Below are 18,244 nucleotides of genomic sequence, written 5' to 3'. Positions count from 1 at the left end.
CCGTAAGTAATTTAAATTTTGATTTCAAGGTGACTCAGTTTTATGTGATAAAATTATAATATCTATAGCAAAGATAAGTCGTTTTCCTAGTGACTGATGACAATAAGGTCTTCCTAAATCACGATATTTATAAAGATGAACGGCACTCGCGCCGATGACGCAAGTCTTTTGTTCTATCCATATTAAGATTCCAGTAACAACAATATTTTTAAGCAAAACAAAAAGGAAACGTTTATGGGTTCCATTCCCATGCGCGAGAATGAATTATTTTTATTATACCGCCCTGGTAGCAAAACGAGAAGTTCTGTACCATTATCACGGCTCATGAAATGCAGACTGTGACAGGCGGAGGGACAGCTGAAGTTTAATTACAGGGTTCCGTTTTATCCTTTGAATACAGAACTATAAAAAGACAATGCCTAATAATTATAAATATTAATGCCTATTTCAAAAAAAAATCTTAATTTGTTGACTACAAAAGCTAAGGCTACTGGTACAAGGTAAAGATCGAATAGAACCTCTCATTAAGGGGAGGCAATTACGAATAACTAACAACGTTAATCGTGTCGAGGATTATCTCATACTTATTAAATGTAGCCTTTTTTTCATTTCATTCACATTAAGACACTTCTATTCCCCATTTTCGGCCGAATTCTGGAGGCATTGCGTGTTGAGTGGCGGAACTAAACGCCGCGCTTCTAATTTCCTTGCGTACAGTAGCACGCTTGTACCCCTGCACCACAACTGGCTTCAAGTTCTTGCCTAGTTAATTAAATAGCTAATAAATACTAAATACCTTAAAATAAGTATGCAATCTGTACATTTGCCGATGATCTTTAACAGGATGCAGTGTGATAGCTCGATGCACTTCCCGCTTCTTCAGCCTGCCGGTGTACGCTGCAGCGCCGCTACCGTTGTGGTGCAGGATGGTCTGCATCTGCAATGTGGGTACATTATGTTTACTTGATGGTGACGTCACAGTTATAAAACAGTTCGCCCCTAGTGTTACTTTCAAGCTATTGTGTTGATAACTTATTGTTTTTTGTTACAACTTATTTACTTTAGGGAGATTTTTTGGAATTTTTCGCTACCTAAAGACTGCTTTTAATATTACTTGGCAGGACGTAATAATAATTATTTTTGAAAACTACTTTTATCCTAGAATGACTCCACACTTAGAAAGTAGTATTTTAGGTTTTAAACAAGTACCTACACATTAATAATATGAACAAAAATATCGAAAGCCTCCGAAATTGTAAATTTTTTTATTAAATTTACTTTATAAACGCTTTAATACCAAGAATTTAAAAAGAAAAATAAGGAAAATACAATTCTACGTAGAATACTCTTGTTCACTGACGTGTTTAGATTTCGCCGTACAAATGTTTATAAAATACAATGTAATGCTTAAAAGATCATATCATACTACATATTATATTGAAATTTATTCATCCCATAATCTTAATAATTCTTAAAATATTAAGAATTTATTAAATTAAGAAATCAAGTTAATAAACAAATAATAAATGAATATAACGATATTTACAAATTTATGCACGTACGTACTAGGTACTATACCAATTTTTTTAGCTTCACACTATAGCAGGATTGGAAATGTGAACTTAGTGATGAGACACTGTTGCCCACGCACCGCCCAATTTCGAAGAGGCACATTTAAAGTTCCCTAGGTTACTTTTATACAAACGAAACAATTAACGTGATTTGTTAGCATATAACCTTTTGAAAAAATTTACTTATCCAATGAAAAAAAATCCTATTTGAAACAGTAGTTCAGAAGATCAGCTTTATAGTATTAGTACAGATATGTAAGGCCTTATGTAATGATCAAGTCCCTATTAAAACTACACTGGAGAAATCAAAAATGGTAATTACAAATATTATATACGTATAATAAAATATAATAAACATTAATGAATTACTTTTATTAATATTATATAAACGAGAAAATGGAATATTTATTTAAATGTATATTTTCAATTCTTCCCTTTGGTGTCGACAAAAAGGGCAATGGTTACCTCTGCCTTACCTCTTGTGTGCGGGATGCAGTGATTTTATTATCATTATTTTTTTAATTATCTATTTTCTATATATATTCTAATTACCAATAATATTTACAAAGGAAACGATTCAATGGAAAATATTAGAAATCATCTATTATAATTAATGTCAGCGGATCACAGAACATGAGACGGTCGCACGATAACTATCAATCAATTAGTTGTACACGATGTTTGGAATTAACATTAAATGGTTTGTTACGTTAAGTTTTCGCTTTCATTTTGCCGACGAGTAATCATCTTTAATTATAATAATAAATTATATAAAAGATCGTCAATACTTTTCTGGTACCTACATATAATATCTATAAAAAAATCAGCTTTACGCAGTATCACACATACATCAGGATAGGCAGAGGGAACCTAATGTTAAGAAAATCCGTGACCCGTTTTGGGCAAATTTTACGAGGCATTGCATGTTGAGTGTTGGAACTCAACGTGGATAGAATAAAAAATAATTCATGCCCCCGAGTGGGGATGGAACCCACTACCGTCGCGTTACAGTCACACGGCCCCAAATATATGTAATTAATTAATGTAAATACCAAATAGCTTTTAATCAAACATCACCAACACAAAGGTCGATCAATTATAAATTTCAATTAGCTCTATCTAAGCAACGTTATTTTGTACAAGATAGTGATCGTATAGCTATCAATTAATTTACTATATATTATGTTCTTTAATTATAGACGCAGTGGCATAGTGAGTGTGTGTTTAAATGAAAATAACAATAATTGTGGGTTTTAATCGAATTTGGGGGAGTGTTAATATTGATATTAATAATAATCATTGCCAGAAACAGCTCTAAAAAGTAAACAAATAACAAAACAGCTGAACTTCCTTCCTTCTTATATCATAGCTGACAATAATCTCGATTTAATGAACTTTATATTTTAACCATTCAAGAGCTATAATGCCATAAACATACATATACACATAAACAGACTCGTCAAACTTATAAACACACCGTCTTATTTCGTAGAGCTTAAAAGAGAAAACGAACCGAAGGGACACCAGATGTTTTGTGGATTCCTTCCATGGACATATAGAACCTCAGGAGGAAGATCTTTCCTCCGCTCCCACTCGGAGGAATAAATTAATTTAATTTCCTCGTTCTGGTAAAAAGATAGAGATCGACGTTGAGTTCGGAGAGTGAAGAACGGTGTCCTCTGCCTATGTTTATAGGACAAATATATAGATATATAGATGGTTATGAATAAAAGAAAATATAATAATAATAACTAGGAATCAAACACGTGTAGCTTTCAAATATACAAAATATAACTAGGTAAGTATTTGCATAACAAGAAGACGGCAAGCAACGCGTGCGAACTAAAGTAAATCGTAAACAGATGAATAGACCAAACCAGATTTAGTTATTTATTTTATAAACCTATTTTAAACTGTACAGTACACTGAATAACTCACGTGTGAAAATAGTTTTGCAAGCTTAACAAATATGTAGATTTCTTTCGAGCTCTGACTAATGAAGTTTTTATATAAAGAAGTTGTTTTATTTTATTCAGCTTCAATCCTTTGCATGAAGAAGGTAGGCAGAGGGAATGTAGGTCCGTATTTATAAATTTCTCTCAACTATGAGATCGATCTTGAAATGCCGTTTTCATTCATAGATTATTATGAAAACGGCTTCTCAAGATCTGGTATCTGCGTTGAGCATGCACCGCCCGAGTTTAGAAAGACCGAGGACTTAGGAGGATGATTCCTACTAGAGGGAATGAATGATTTTATATTTTCATTTCTACGATTTGGCGTTAAGACAAGGCGAGATGTTGAGTTTCGCCACTCAACACGTAATGGCTCCAGAATTCGTTAGAAAGTGAGGAACGAAAATATCGTAATAGGGAATGGAGTCTCTTATCACTAGGTTCGGGGTTCCCTCTGCCTACTCAGCTATGTGCAAAAAAATTATAGTAACTCCATTTACATTTTATCAAAATTTAAAACTTTTTTAGTTTTAACTATTATCTAAGCCATCTGTAACATTTTTACATACGTAGGCCATTTCTTATAAGACTGCTCTTTACCAGGCCTTATAGAGACCGACTCGAGGATACGGACAGACGGCGAGACTAGTTTTTGCAACGGGACCAACAGATGTTAGCAATTGTGTGGTAATGAGACACCCCAAGCCCAACTACAGTTAGGAGAAATGATTTAAATAATCTTTTGAATGTTTAACTTAGTTTTTTTTATGTGTGAATGAATGGAAGTTTTGTGTTATGCTGGAATATTTTGATTTGTAGGGTTTTATTTTAATATTGGTAGGGTTAAATTGATGTTAAGAAAATACGATTATTTTGTTAAATCATTTAATACATTGATTTATTTTTTTTAAGCTACACACTGTATTCAGCATATAGCAAGATGGGCAGAGGTTATATAATATAACCTAGTTTAAACTTCGAACCACTTTCCGCCCAAACTTCAAAACATTGCATGTAAAGTGACGGAACCCAACCCCGCTTTTTGTCTTGTTACCAGAGCGAAGAAATGAACATTCATTATTCATTCCTTCAATTGTTATGTTATTTAAATATGTATTCAAAAGTAGCATAATTATTTTATTATACTAATGTTTTTTTTTAACCCTTAATAATATTTCTTGTAACTCATTCTTGTAAGAGTTACTTAAAACTAAAATAAAATGCATACATACAATAAACCTACTAATTTACAAATATATCATCTATAGATATTTCAAATATATGAATGAGTGGGTCGTCTAGGACAGGCGTTACTTTCCCGTTCGGATTTCACTCGCCTAGGTCGCCCAACCGGTCTGCACTACCTGTAGGTACTACCTACCTACTTGCAAAACCATTGCGATTTGTTAGACACTAGACCTAGAATACTATAAATAATAATAGGCATAAGCTGTGAGCTGTGAGCACAATGTAAACTATATGTAGCGAGTGCGATTCCCACTCAAGAAAAAGAAATGTTCAAGCGTGAACCTAATAAAAATATTTTTTTACAAACATGTTTGCACTTTTAAAAATTGATAAACATATAACAATAATTAGATATTTTTGAAATTTTTGCCTTATTATTGAAATTTTATACAACCTAAAAACAATAATTAAAGAAAACATCAGTAATTATGTTAACGTTAACGTAGGAAAATCGCGCGCGCCTTAAAAGGGAAAATAATTTCAATATTATGTAATTGATTTAAAAGAAAGAATAAGTTTCAAATTTACAATCTATTGTAGCTATTAAAGCATACATTTCAACATTTGATTTCTCTTCACCAATAAAATAAAAATTTAATATGATTAATTTATTATATTCTCATCATCATGATATTGCTTAAATGTTTATCGTCATGTTTCATTAGGCAATAAAAATCCATAACTTTTAAATACATTAAATAAAGTAAAGTATTACGATTACGATTATTAATAAGAATTATCATATTAATAGTATTATATCGCTTATTGGGTGCTACAATGACGTATTTGCACTTTAAATAAAAAATCAAAGTTAAGTCAGCCAGTAAGAGGCTAGCCGTGGCACAGTTGCACAAGCGTGCTGCACTGTAAGCGCTATAGGTTCGACTCCCACTCGAAGAAATGAAATATTTAAATATTTTTTTAACGACTTTGATAACGAGGCAAAGCGTACCTTTGAGATCCGTTGTCTCCAGAATTTGACGTAAAGTAGGGAATAAAACGCAATATAACAGCAACGGAATCTCTGCTATATGCGGGGTACAGAATGAAGATAAAGAAATCACAGGCCCTAAGGAATTTTGCAAAATAAAAATATTTTGGTAAACATCGTACCTTCTAAATGTATTGTTTATTCCTAATTATCACTTGTAAAACGATTTATCTGCAAATGGAAAGAACTCTCCCACATCAACTTAGGTAAACCTTAGACAAATATGCATTAGAGGTGTTAAAATGTTCGACATGAAATATAAATAGCAAAATTTGTTCTTAACTATGGGAACCTTAAAGGATTTTAAGTTTTCTTAAATTCTACTCATGTATAACATTCATTCATAATAACGTCTATTCTATTTCAATGTGACATTTAACATGTACGAGTAAGTTCTTTGGGAAGCGTAGGCACTAAGAGAGGATTTCCCGAAATTCATACGGAAATAGGACAAATAACGAAAAATTCGACTGCACAGAAATAAAAAAAAACAATAGTTCGTTAAGATTAACAGTTGGGACGTTTTCTTTACTAATTAAATTTTACATTTTTTTTATGATTTCATGAGAGGAGATTTCATTGGTTAAAGAATAGGTTTCTACTGTTCTAATAATCTATTATCTATCTTTTTTACTATCTATCTAACAATAGTTTGTTCGCTTGTTTTTTTTTTCCTTTAAAAAAAACAAAATACAATAGTGTTAACTGAAAATATATCGATTAAGGCATTTCTGAGATTTGCGTGAACAGATCAAAAAAAAAAGAAAAATTAAAAAATAATTGTTTTTGGTTCTATTATGTCATTAAATGCCACCAATAACATTTTTCTTATGCATCTTCCAAGTACAGACACCGAACCGTTACGATTTCAATATAATTATAGGCATAGATGAAAGAGACATGCTAATATATTTAATTTAATACTTTTTTAAGAATAATATAATACAAAATAAAGAAATGTAGGCGAATTATTTCTTAATATCTATGTACTTAGTAAAACTTGCTCTTAAACAATTTGACATGTTTCAAAATCGCGATAATGATATAAAATCAGCCTAAATGTGATCTGACGTGCGATATTAGTATGACAAAATATTTCACCCGTATCTTATCAGGATCTACTGATAACTTATATTGTGAGTATTTGGCTATTAAAATATTTGTTTTCTATGATTATCTTTTTTAATAACATTGCGTGGCGACTAAACTATGCCTTTTGTACATATACAGTCGCGTTCACCCTTTGTGCCCCTGCGCCACGACTGGCCTCATTAATTTACCTAAATAAGTTATAAAAACTTAAAAAACCCCAAATATCTCTTTAAAATTAGTGGCTAGTGAAGACTGAAGTACCGGATTTTCTATATCTTCCACCTCTAACTGGTAAAAGAGCCCTAGAAAGACCTCGATTGACTTTCGAGAACACAGTATCGATAATACTCGAGCAAGGTCACTCTCCAAGCATAAGGCCCTCCAGGAAAGCGTGGATGAAAAGATAGATGAAAGTGGACTACGCAAAAGAGATATGCCTCTGTCTTTCTCCCTAGGGATGAAACATAAATCTAAAATAGATTAGACTCTCCGACGTCCCATACGCCAGAAAACCTAATCTATATATAGATTTACGCTATACCACTGCTATAACAATGTAGAATTATTTCAAATGAAAAGAAGTTAATATACGTTACAAAGTCTCCAGATTTGTACATGCAAAATGATCCTATACGTGGCAACATCAATCAGTGGAGAAAAGGAAGCACCCACTTGCCCCCCACCGGTAATGGTAAGACAGACGAAATAGCACGTAAGGAAACGCCACTCTTGGAGCACAGCTTCCGCCACGACCTTGCGTAAAGCTTATTGAGATTAATTTTAGTTTTAATTTGTATTTTTACGTGGACTCTACTATAAGTGGTATTGTGATTTTTAATTCTGGGTTCCATTTATAGGTTGTAAATGACTTGTTTTTTCATAGCTTTAACCTGTATCTCGCATTTGACATGAACCTTGAACTAAATGTCTTAACATTTAGTTCCCCTCTTTACGCCCAAATTTAGCTATGTTCTGTGTTGAAGAATGGAACTCAACGTCCTTTTATGTATTGTACCAGAGCGAGAAAATGTAAATAATAATTAATTTCCCCGAGTAGGAATCGAAGCCGCGACCGCCATATTTACAATTTGACGCTGTTCTATGAAACTATTGGTTCTAAATGTACACGATTGAACATTATATTACTAGTAATTGAATTTTTCGTAATTTCGGCGCGTTCGAGTACTATGACCCAATTCTTAAAAAAGCGATATCTCTAATTTATCACAGCACTGATAAGAATGTTAAGAATAGACTAAAATTTGGGCGCGCGAATAAGATACAATGAGTATTATACATATGTTCATATTATAATATTTTTAAGTAAATACCTTCCAAGTGGAATATTCAGAAACATAAGAAAAATACATATTGGGACTCGAACCCGTGCCTCTTGGAAAGCTCTAGAATTATATATTCTTATATTGTAAACCTCATGCGTAATTTTATCTAACCAAATCGATAAAGGGGACATATTTTAAAATAAAGAATTACTATTATGCCTCGGGTTTAATTTGAACCCAGAATCATCGCTTTCAGCACAACACAACATAATTAGTATATATTTAAGTAAATAATACCAAATGCCTAACGACCTTCAAGTCGGTAATCGCTTTAGTTTATTTTATTTTAACAGTTGAACGGTCTAGAGACGTGTCAACACACAGTAAATTAACGTCTTTCGTATTGTATCTAATAGTTATAAAAAATATTCTTTAATAAATTCGACGAGAATTAATGGTTAATGTTATTTTGTCTTTTTTGTGCATTAAATAATTTAATATTTAATAATAATATATCAAAATTAGTGCAAAACGAATTGCAAAATCATGATTCACCCTATTGACACATTATAAAAGGATCCCTCTCCTCACCCAGAAGAACCAGTTTCATATAAGATAATACTAAGAATATTCTAATTATATAAAAAAAGTTATCGTTTTAGTTTTTTCTATACAGTGCGTTCGAAGGAACCTAACAAAATAAGACCTAAAAGTTGACATCTAATAAATTTCTAATAATACAAACGAACAAAATGAGTTTTATCATTAACTCTTTAGAGTTCAGTTTCCATTAACTTCGATTATACTGGCAAACGTAAATAAATTCAACGTTATGTATCTATGAATAAGGTTCAATGCAACTTAATATTTATTATTTCATCAGCTAACAAGCAGACAGACAAAAAATACGTATCTAATGACTTTGTTGCCGTAATTTCCATTTAGTTTATATTGGCAATTGAAAATAATTATAAATATAAACTATTATAATATATAGATGGTTCCTGAATTATAATAATTGGTATAGAACAAATATATCCCAGGAGCCAGGACCACCTCTCCTCTTCATACTGTACAACAGATTAAAAATAATCTATAGGAGTCGTTCGGAGAAGTATTTATTGACAAGTTTAAGGGTGCAATATGCATTCACAGAATATATGTTCACTTCTGAGCCTTTTTATACTACATAAGTACCCAATACTAAAGAAAACGTAGACAGAGCCATAGATGTACACTAGCGATATGTTTTTTATACTCTCATAGAATAATATTTATGTTCTATAGTAGTTTAGTGACTAATTTGGTCTAACGTATTAAGAGGCATTGACCGAGAGCAATGACCGTGGTAATAAAAAAAAGTAATATATAAATTCGCACAATCATAATATCCCATGAAAATGACATAAAACTGAAAGTATTAAGTTATTGATGTATGACACATGACTTATATATCTATTTGGAAGACTTATTTTGCGGGGTTTATAGGATTGCTCACCACTATGGAAAGAGTTTATTTTTTTGGCTTCTTTCCTTTTTGGGGGTCAACGGCAGTGGAAGCAGAGGAATCCTAATGTTGAAAGAATTATCTGCCCAATTTTTTTTTTCATAATGTTGAAAAGTCGAGGGAGTAATTATACTTTCTTAACTTCACGCACATAGCGGGATAGGCAGAGGGAATCTGGAAATCTAGTGTTAAGATGTTCGTATTAAAACACTTCTGCACCCCATAGTCGCACGCTTGTGCCTCTGCGCCACGACGTTTTAAAAAAAACAAAAACACTTTATTGCATGATCTTTTAAAAAAAAAAGTAACAATTGAAGAACGATATGTTCTAACACTGACCTCTCTCCCATCTACCTCTACTCTCCACCCTCTATGCCAATTAATGCGGTAGATGCGTAAATATATAAAAAAACTATCTATAATGCCGTACATATGACGTGTAAGATAAGTATGAACACGTGTGAATTCTTGTTTAAAGTTATTTTTATTGCTCCACTTATACCACTTGTTCTACATACCGGATGTTCTTATGGTATTTATATTCTAGTTTTTTTTAAATATATTCTTCATAAAATTAAGTACATGTGTATTTTATGCATAAATTCTTTTTATATGCATTCTTGTTTAGTAATTAATGAAATGCATATAATTGTTGTAATGAACATGATATATGAATGAATGACTAAGTACTGACAAACATACTCGCATATTTTATATAGGTATAGGTATATACATACGGAGATACGTAAACATATAATTGTAAATACATAGAGTTGGTACTTCGTTTGTAGTTTACTGAAAAAAAAAAAATTCATTTTCACATATTTTCCGCTTAGAGAGAACAGAGAACAGGACCGGAACAGAACCAAGAACATATTGTGAAAACTTGAAATATTTACTTTATTTACCTAATTTCAAATCTTAATACGTAACGTATTAAATGTAACTAATGAGTGAAAATTAAAACAATTTGAATCCAATCGTTTCCCCGAGAGGGGATCGAACTTACAACTATCACCACGTATACCTTTAGGTCTAAAGTTTAGACCATGTTGACCTCAAAATTATTAGTAAGCAGAGGGAGCCTAGTGTTAAGACAATTTGCTCCCCACCTTCTGCCAAAGTTGGAAGCATTACGTGTTGAGTGTTGAAACTCAACGCAAGAGCGAAGAAATAAAAATATTACATATTTCATTTTCTAGAATAGGAATCGAACCCCCAACCTGTTGCTTTTACAGTAACACGCTTGCGCCCCTGCGCCACGACTGGCCTGGAATTTTTCATACTAATTAAGTAATTAATAATAATTTAATTATTAAAAATGATAAAGACCTTGAAAACGTATCCAACAAATAAATGAAATGTTAACACAAAGTTTTTCTATGAAAATTAATCACATGACATTTTTATTTCCTGATTACTTAATTATACAAAAAACATATTCTCCAAAGAAATTAACATAATTTATGATGATGCGATACATCACAGCCATTTATTTATTCGGCTTTAGGTGATCTTCACAACAGTGTGGGGAACCGGTTCCTTCAAAATATCAATATCAATTTAAATTACTCAACCTGACCTTCGGAAGCTTGAAAGGATATTTACATTAATAATTAATTTATTATTTGCTTTGAAATATTATCATTTGGAAATGATTAAGATGTAATCTTCGGCTAATTTCGGAAGTTAAACATTTTTCTAAAATGAAAGACCCTAAGCCTGTTTTTTTTATTCAATTTTTCGACACCTTATTACCAGAGCGAAGAAATGAACATATTACTTCATTTCTCCGAGTGGGAATCGAACCCATAACCTGTCGTGTTTACAGATACACGCTTGTATCCCATATTTAAAAATGGGCGCTATTAGCAAGTTTGCATCCATTTTAAGGAATTGATAACGAGAGAAACGAATATAATTTAAAGAACTTAATATAATACTTATTCGTTATTTAAAGTCAGACTAATTAAACTATCTATAAAAGAAAATTTTAATAATTTAAAATGGTAATTCCATTGAAATTTGATCCGTACCTACTCGTGTCATTATTTGTTGACTTGTTAATGTAAGGCGACGCCAGACGCCCCAAGTTGCGTATTTTAATCGTACATGTTTTTGTAGAGACAAAAAGTTATTGTTTCTTTCTATTATTAGCAGGACTTATTATTATTATTTTTAATTTTAACACATTAAAACGATGATGATGACGATGATTGGATCGCCTCGTCCCCTTTCACTCATTTCCCATTTAGACACTTCCGTTCCCCGATTTCCACCGAATTCTAGAGACATTGCGTGTTGAATGGCATAACTTTCTGTTGTTAGCAGTGCGAAGAAATGAAATTTTTTAATATATTAATTTCTTCAAGTTGGAATCAAACTCACAATCCATCGCGCTACAGTCGCACGTTGATGATACTGCCCCGCTGCAGGACTTTACAACTAACAGAATTTCGATTTAAGATCACTTAAACCGTAATAGACGTCTCTGAGTGGAACTCAGTTAGTATATTAGATGTTCAATTAGTATCCATGTCGCTTGGGTGCCTAACTAGGCAACACAAATTGTTCTAAAATAATCGTGCTTCCTGTCTCTATTTACACTGGCCTTGGAGTTGTCGTCTTACATACTAATATTATTTAATATTTAGTTTCAAGCCGATTTGATCTTTAAGAAGCATAGTTTTAAAGGGTATTTTGGAATTGATTATTTTTCATACTTGTCTCCAACTTGTTAGCTCGATTGTTGTAAATTTACAATCAATAACCATTTCAGCCATCATTGCGGCCATTGTCTACGTTTCAATTTAGTTTGCAATGCAAATAAGACATGCTTATTTTATTGATGTTTTGGTTTCTTTTTCCGAATTTTATAAAAAAATAAAATTCGCCAAAGAAAAACAAAATATATAGACAAGCCTGAATGCAATAGTTGTAGGTTCAAATATTTTTTAAAAGTTAGTTTTTAAAAATTATACTATTCTGACATTTTATGTTAAAAAACAATTCAGAAGTGCCTGCCCATTCTTCTTCTTCTTCTTCTGCCACCGTAAAAGGTATTACTTTAACTACAAAGTAATATTAGGCCTTACTAACTGCGTGTAACATAGTTTTTACATAATCTATATATATAAAATCGAAAGGTCACTCACTCATCACGAAATCTCAGAAACTACATGTGCTAGAAATCTCCAATTTTGCATAGGAGTTGTTTATAGGACGTAGGTGCTCGCTAAGACAAGATTTTGCAATATTCGACTCCTAAGGGGAAGAAATAGGGGTTGAAAAGTTGTATGAAACTTAGTTACTACTCGTAAAAATGCTAGTAGTGTCAAATTTTGCATAGACGTCACTAGGACGTAGTCATGGAGACAGAAATTAATAATAACATAGTTCCCGCGGGTGAAACCGCGAGCGGGCCGCTAGTACTTAATATAACATATAATATTATTGTATGACTTTTGACATTATAATGAACAACTCAAGTATAACTCTGCTAATATTATAAATGTGAGAACTTATGATGATGGGGATGTTTGTTTCACTTTACTTTATTTAGATGAAACGTCACACTAATATAATATAGCCTATACAGCTGAATAGCACATGGGCTATAATTTTTTTAAATAATTTAGCTGTTGAATAGCAATAAGTTTAAGCGGGCGAAGCCGCGTTTGGGTCGCTAGTAATAATATATTAGTAAAAGGATAAAGAAGCAATTGTTATATCCCCCTTACTTGGTTTTGTATACTTGGAACAGCTTGAAAGGGGGTTTTTATAGTCGACCTTGCATTCCCTTTAGAAATAGTTAAGTACTTACTTTTATTTTATTATTATACAAAAGAGGTAAAATAACACAAGTCATGTTAGAAAATTAAAGAATTGTGGACCATTAGTGAAAAAGGTAAGTATAAGTTAAAAAGTGTGAATAACGTTAAATATAATACATCTTAATGTACAGTCAAGAACAAAAGATTCGAACAACTGTTTAAAAAAATCCATGCAAGAAGAGAATGTGTAATAGCGCTTCACCAATTAAGTGTTTACATATAATATGATAATTGATATCTAAGGGGGCGCAGGTTCATTTCGGCTGCGTTATTTTTTTACACTCCTAGAAAGAAATTTGCAAAAAATAAAAAAAAAATACTTATGGTCAATGGTGCTTATTGGAAAAGAATTAGTTAAAATTATTGATGTTAAAATTATGAAATCCAAATGACGTTTAAAAAAATTAAAAACATACTGAACATAGGAGGGCACTCATTTTGTATGATATGTATAGAAATGCTCCTATAACCACCCTTTTGATGTACGGAACCTTAAACATTTTAATCATTCTTGGTTTCTAATAATCGGTAGTATTCAATGGGTTACAGAAGCCATTATGCCAAGAAAATTTCTTGCTTCTGGAGAAGATGGTGGATCACTCGCATATATATATTATATTGACTTGTACGCCATGGTTTGTTCACTAGGTATACGAAAATATTATCAAAATAAACATTCTTTTAAGCTGAATTCAAACCTACGACCAATGCTTAGTCAAGCACCAAGAATAGAACTTTATAGATCGTACTGAAATCTGAAACTATAGTGAATCATATTTTAAGTTATTTGACTTAAATAGCAATTAAGTAACGTATTCGCCATTTCTAGATACTGTTTACACCTACTACCTAGCACTCGTAATTGGGACACGAATTTGCTCTAACAGCGTATCGTAGATCAACAATATTTTGTAGGGCGACCATGCTAAATGAATATTCAATTTTTTTTATAACCGTAATAATTTATAAATAGGTTTTTTTTCCTCTTTTTACTTTAACACGGTTTTAGGTTATTTTTAAATCATAATGGTATAAGCGACATGAGACCGCTACAAGACAGCGTAGTTTCAATCATTAATGATCATAAAGTTCATTTTTTCTTATAAAACACAACTATAAATATTTTAATGTCCAATTTAGTTAAATAAGTTAAAGCAATCAATACGCAGTGTCCGTAAATTGTGCGGAGAGTAAGGAACGCATTGGTTTAACACTCGGATCCCTCTGCCCACGTTTCTATATGAGGCCGCAGTCGCGTGCCGCCAAAAACCGCACGCACCGCATAAAAGTTCTATGTTGTTCTTCAAATTAAAAAAATAACTTTTACTAATGTGGACAAAATACTGTTACTTTAGTAATAAATAATTAATTTTGTTTCACGATAATTAACAATGATGCGTGGTCTACTGCGTGTAAGTATACACCAGAGTCACGCCACGTTTGTTCTGACTGTGTAAATGTTGAAATTTCAAAGCAGATTGCACGATTATGCGATAATATGCTAAACATATGAATAAAATTACTTCATCTACTTGTTTTTGGGTAAATTAATAGATTCATATTTGAGTTGGCTATATGGTGATTGTGTTGATATTTGTCTAGATAAAGTGAAAAGTGTCGAATGTTACATGCATTTGTTCTGTTTGAAAAACTGATCAATGAATCTAAAATTAAATAATTTCTATTAACACTGGACATGGAGAAATATTATACACGCGGTGGTTGTTAGTTCGATTATTCGAAGTAATATCTGAAATTTAGAAATAATTTAATTTCTTCCGACCGCTTAGGTGAGGTATTCTACCATCCACTGAGTAATAGGTGTCCATAGGTGCGATGCATTGCGTGTGGAGTGGCGGAACTCAACGAGTTGAGACCGTCGTTGCGGAGCAGCACAGCATAGGGCTGTAAGCGCGACTTCCGATGATACTTACTACACAACGTAACGCAATAAGTATCTTAACACTAAATTCCCTCTGCCTACCCTATTATGGTGTAGAGTGTGATGAAAAAACATATACCATATTCTCTTATGAAAAGCTAGCAAGTAATTAGTATAATTATACCGATAGAGATCATTGATTTAACAAAGCTAATAACTACTTAACGTTCTCACTCCATTATTTTCACAATGCGCTAATGTTTCGCATAGTTTGTGAAAAGTAAAATATTTACTTATATTCTATTTCAAATTGCGTTGCATATTCAAATAGTTCATTCTCGCTTAAGCAAAACTGTAGTCTGTTTATTTCTTATATAATAATGTAAATGTTTCAATGACGTTAGTGTTTTATATTTAAGTGCTAGCCTTGAAGCATTTTCTTCAAATAAAATGATTTATATTGGATAGCTACATTTTAGTACCAACAAATATAACAAAAAAAGTTGATGTCGAGTCAAAATTTCGCATTTAATATATTTTTTTAGTAAGCATTTCTTTTTTAACAGTAGGTACCTGAATATATTTCAAAGACGAACAGTTCATTTGGATTTGGATGAAGGCGGTAATCTCAAGAACTCTGAATTTAAAAATTATTTGATTATAGAGTTACCTCGGGCATTTTGTATGTGATATATGACAGACACACTTATTAATTATTTATATTTCACAACGCAGACGAAGTCATACGCAAAAGCCAGTGTTTTATAAAATAAGAAACATTGAAAATGATTGGTTGCTTTTATATATTGTTTATTAACTTCAAGATCTCCTATTAAGGCCAATGTTTGACCACTTGATATAAATGTATGACCAGACGTCGTATTGGTGTCAATGGACCATTTGTTAAACTCATATTTCAGGAATAGGGGTTATTTCATATAGGTTTACATATTTATCATCCTTGTGGCAATTGAGGCATGTTTATTAGACACATGGAATAGGATTCAGTTTCATACATTGTCTAAAATAGACCAAGATAGACAAAAAATCCACATAGCTAATACACATCGTTCATAACTTTACGATGAATATACGAGTCATTGCGTGTTAAATTGCAGATTTCAACATCGTGTTTTGACTACCGGAGCGCCAAGCAATGATAGAACCCACAACCATCAAAATAGTTTAATAGCAGCATAGTAATTGACTACCACTCACTTTACATCATATATGTATATCGTAGATATACTCTAAGTTCAATGTTACATGATTTACAAAATTTTTTGCATAACTGAGCACCAAAAACCGGTTAAGTTACGCTACGTACGTACGTCAATGGCAGATTAATTATAGGTGAGTTAAAAAACTAACTTAAAAATTCTTGAAATTTATTTTACCTACCAGAGCCAGAACTGTAGCTTATTTAGCTACACAGCTTGTGTTTGTGAATAAAGTTAAATCTATAATAATCTATTACTATTTATTTATCCGTTGTGTAATTACTTTATTATACATAATTACAAATACTTATATAAAAATATATCTTCAAACTAAGATAAGAACGGCGCATTTTTAAAAGAATAATAAAACATAATTATTTAGAGTAAAGATGTTATCGATATATTACAATATGGGCGTAGCATAGCTTTGGCGCGTTCTGGGAAAGCGTTTGTTGTAAACCGTTATCTTCTAATTCGGTGTAATTTAAAGGACGTGTGATTCATCTTTGCCGATTTATAACATAGTTATTCATTATAAAACATAAATGCTTTATTAAACTAAAGAATTTTTATTACATTTTTAATATTTTTCTAATGTTAATATATATCCTATCGTAAAGTATTATGTAATAAAACAGATTAATCAGTTCTATACACTATACATAACATGACCAGACGTCCCATTTCTGTCTTGTCTGTCCCGCCGTCCCCAAACATGGCACGGGGACGAAAAAATGATCTGTTGTAATAACATAATAATTACAAAATAAATAATTGCTAATTAACGAAAAATGTCCGGTTATGAGATGAAGAAACAATGGTCACCTTAATTATACACATATAACCTTACTTAACAATCTACATCTCCCTACTATATGTCTCCTGCTTTATACTTTCTGTCATTATGTCCGAAATGCTTGGAATGACATCATTTTAAAGTTACTACATTTCGGCCAGTCGTGGCGCAGAGGCACACGCGTGAGACTGTAAATGCGACAGGTTGTGGGTTTCCCACACTCCCATTAGAGGAAATGGAATATTTAATATTTTAATTTCTCCGCTCTGGTGTGCCTCTGCCTTTTAGTTCAGTTCCGCCAAAACACATGCAATGTATCCAGAATTCGGCGGAAAATGGGCAACGGAAGTGTCTTAGTTGTTTGCGAAGTTAAAAAAAATGTTTAGTTCCTATGTTTATAGGAATGAATAAATTTGTATACACGACGATCGCTTATATTCATTACTAACATATACAACATAAATCTTATTTATCGTATGATTAGAACCTTTATGTCCTTAATGCCAATGTTTGACATTCACGAGAATCAACTACCCACGAATTTTGAATATCAGTAGCCAGTCTTGTCTCATCCAAATTTTCAACAAAACTGTAATCTCTTCCAAGTAATCAAATTATTTTATTACATGTAAAAACATGTAATAAAAATAAAATACATACATACGTTTAAACATATTAAACGACTATTGGAAATAAAAGTACAATAATAAAAATTTCAAATATAATATTTTTTTTAGAAAAATTTATATGCAATAAAAAAATTTATATTTATATTTAAAAAATTATAAAAATTTATATTTATATTTTTTTGCTTAAATTTAGTATGAATAAAACCAGAAGTATAAACCTAGGAACGTAAGCTAACA

The 18,244-nt window shown here is 31.9% G+C and overlaps 1 protein-coding gene across 1 annotated transcript in view; it reads right to left on the bottom strand.

Annotated features, from left to right (window-relative positions):
• Chsy (Chondroitin sulfate synthase) overlaps positions 1–18,244 on the bottom strand; it is a 46,555-nt gene that overhangs the window by 9,887 nt on the left and 18,424 nt on the right. Inside the window, exon 2 of the mRNA XM_085208141.1 lies at positions 797–937. Coding sequence (XP_085064267.1) covers positions 797–937 — 141 coding nt within the window. The remainder of the gene's footprint in view (positions 1–796; positions 938–18,244) is intronic.

The sequence above is a fragment of the Heliconius melpomene genome, chromosome 4 (genome assembly GCF_056956725.1).
Source record: "Heliconius melpomene rosina isolate 202511_hmr_F chromosome 4, ASM5695672v1, whole genome shotgun sequence".
In the NCBI taxonomy this organism is placed as follows: Eukaryota; Metazoa; Arthropoda; class Insecta; order Lepidoptera; family Nymphalidae; genus Heliconius; species Heliconius melpomene.
This window is presented reverse-complemented; position numbering and strand designations above follow the sequence as displayed.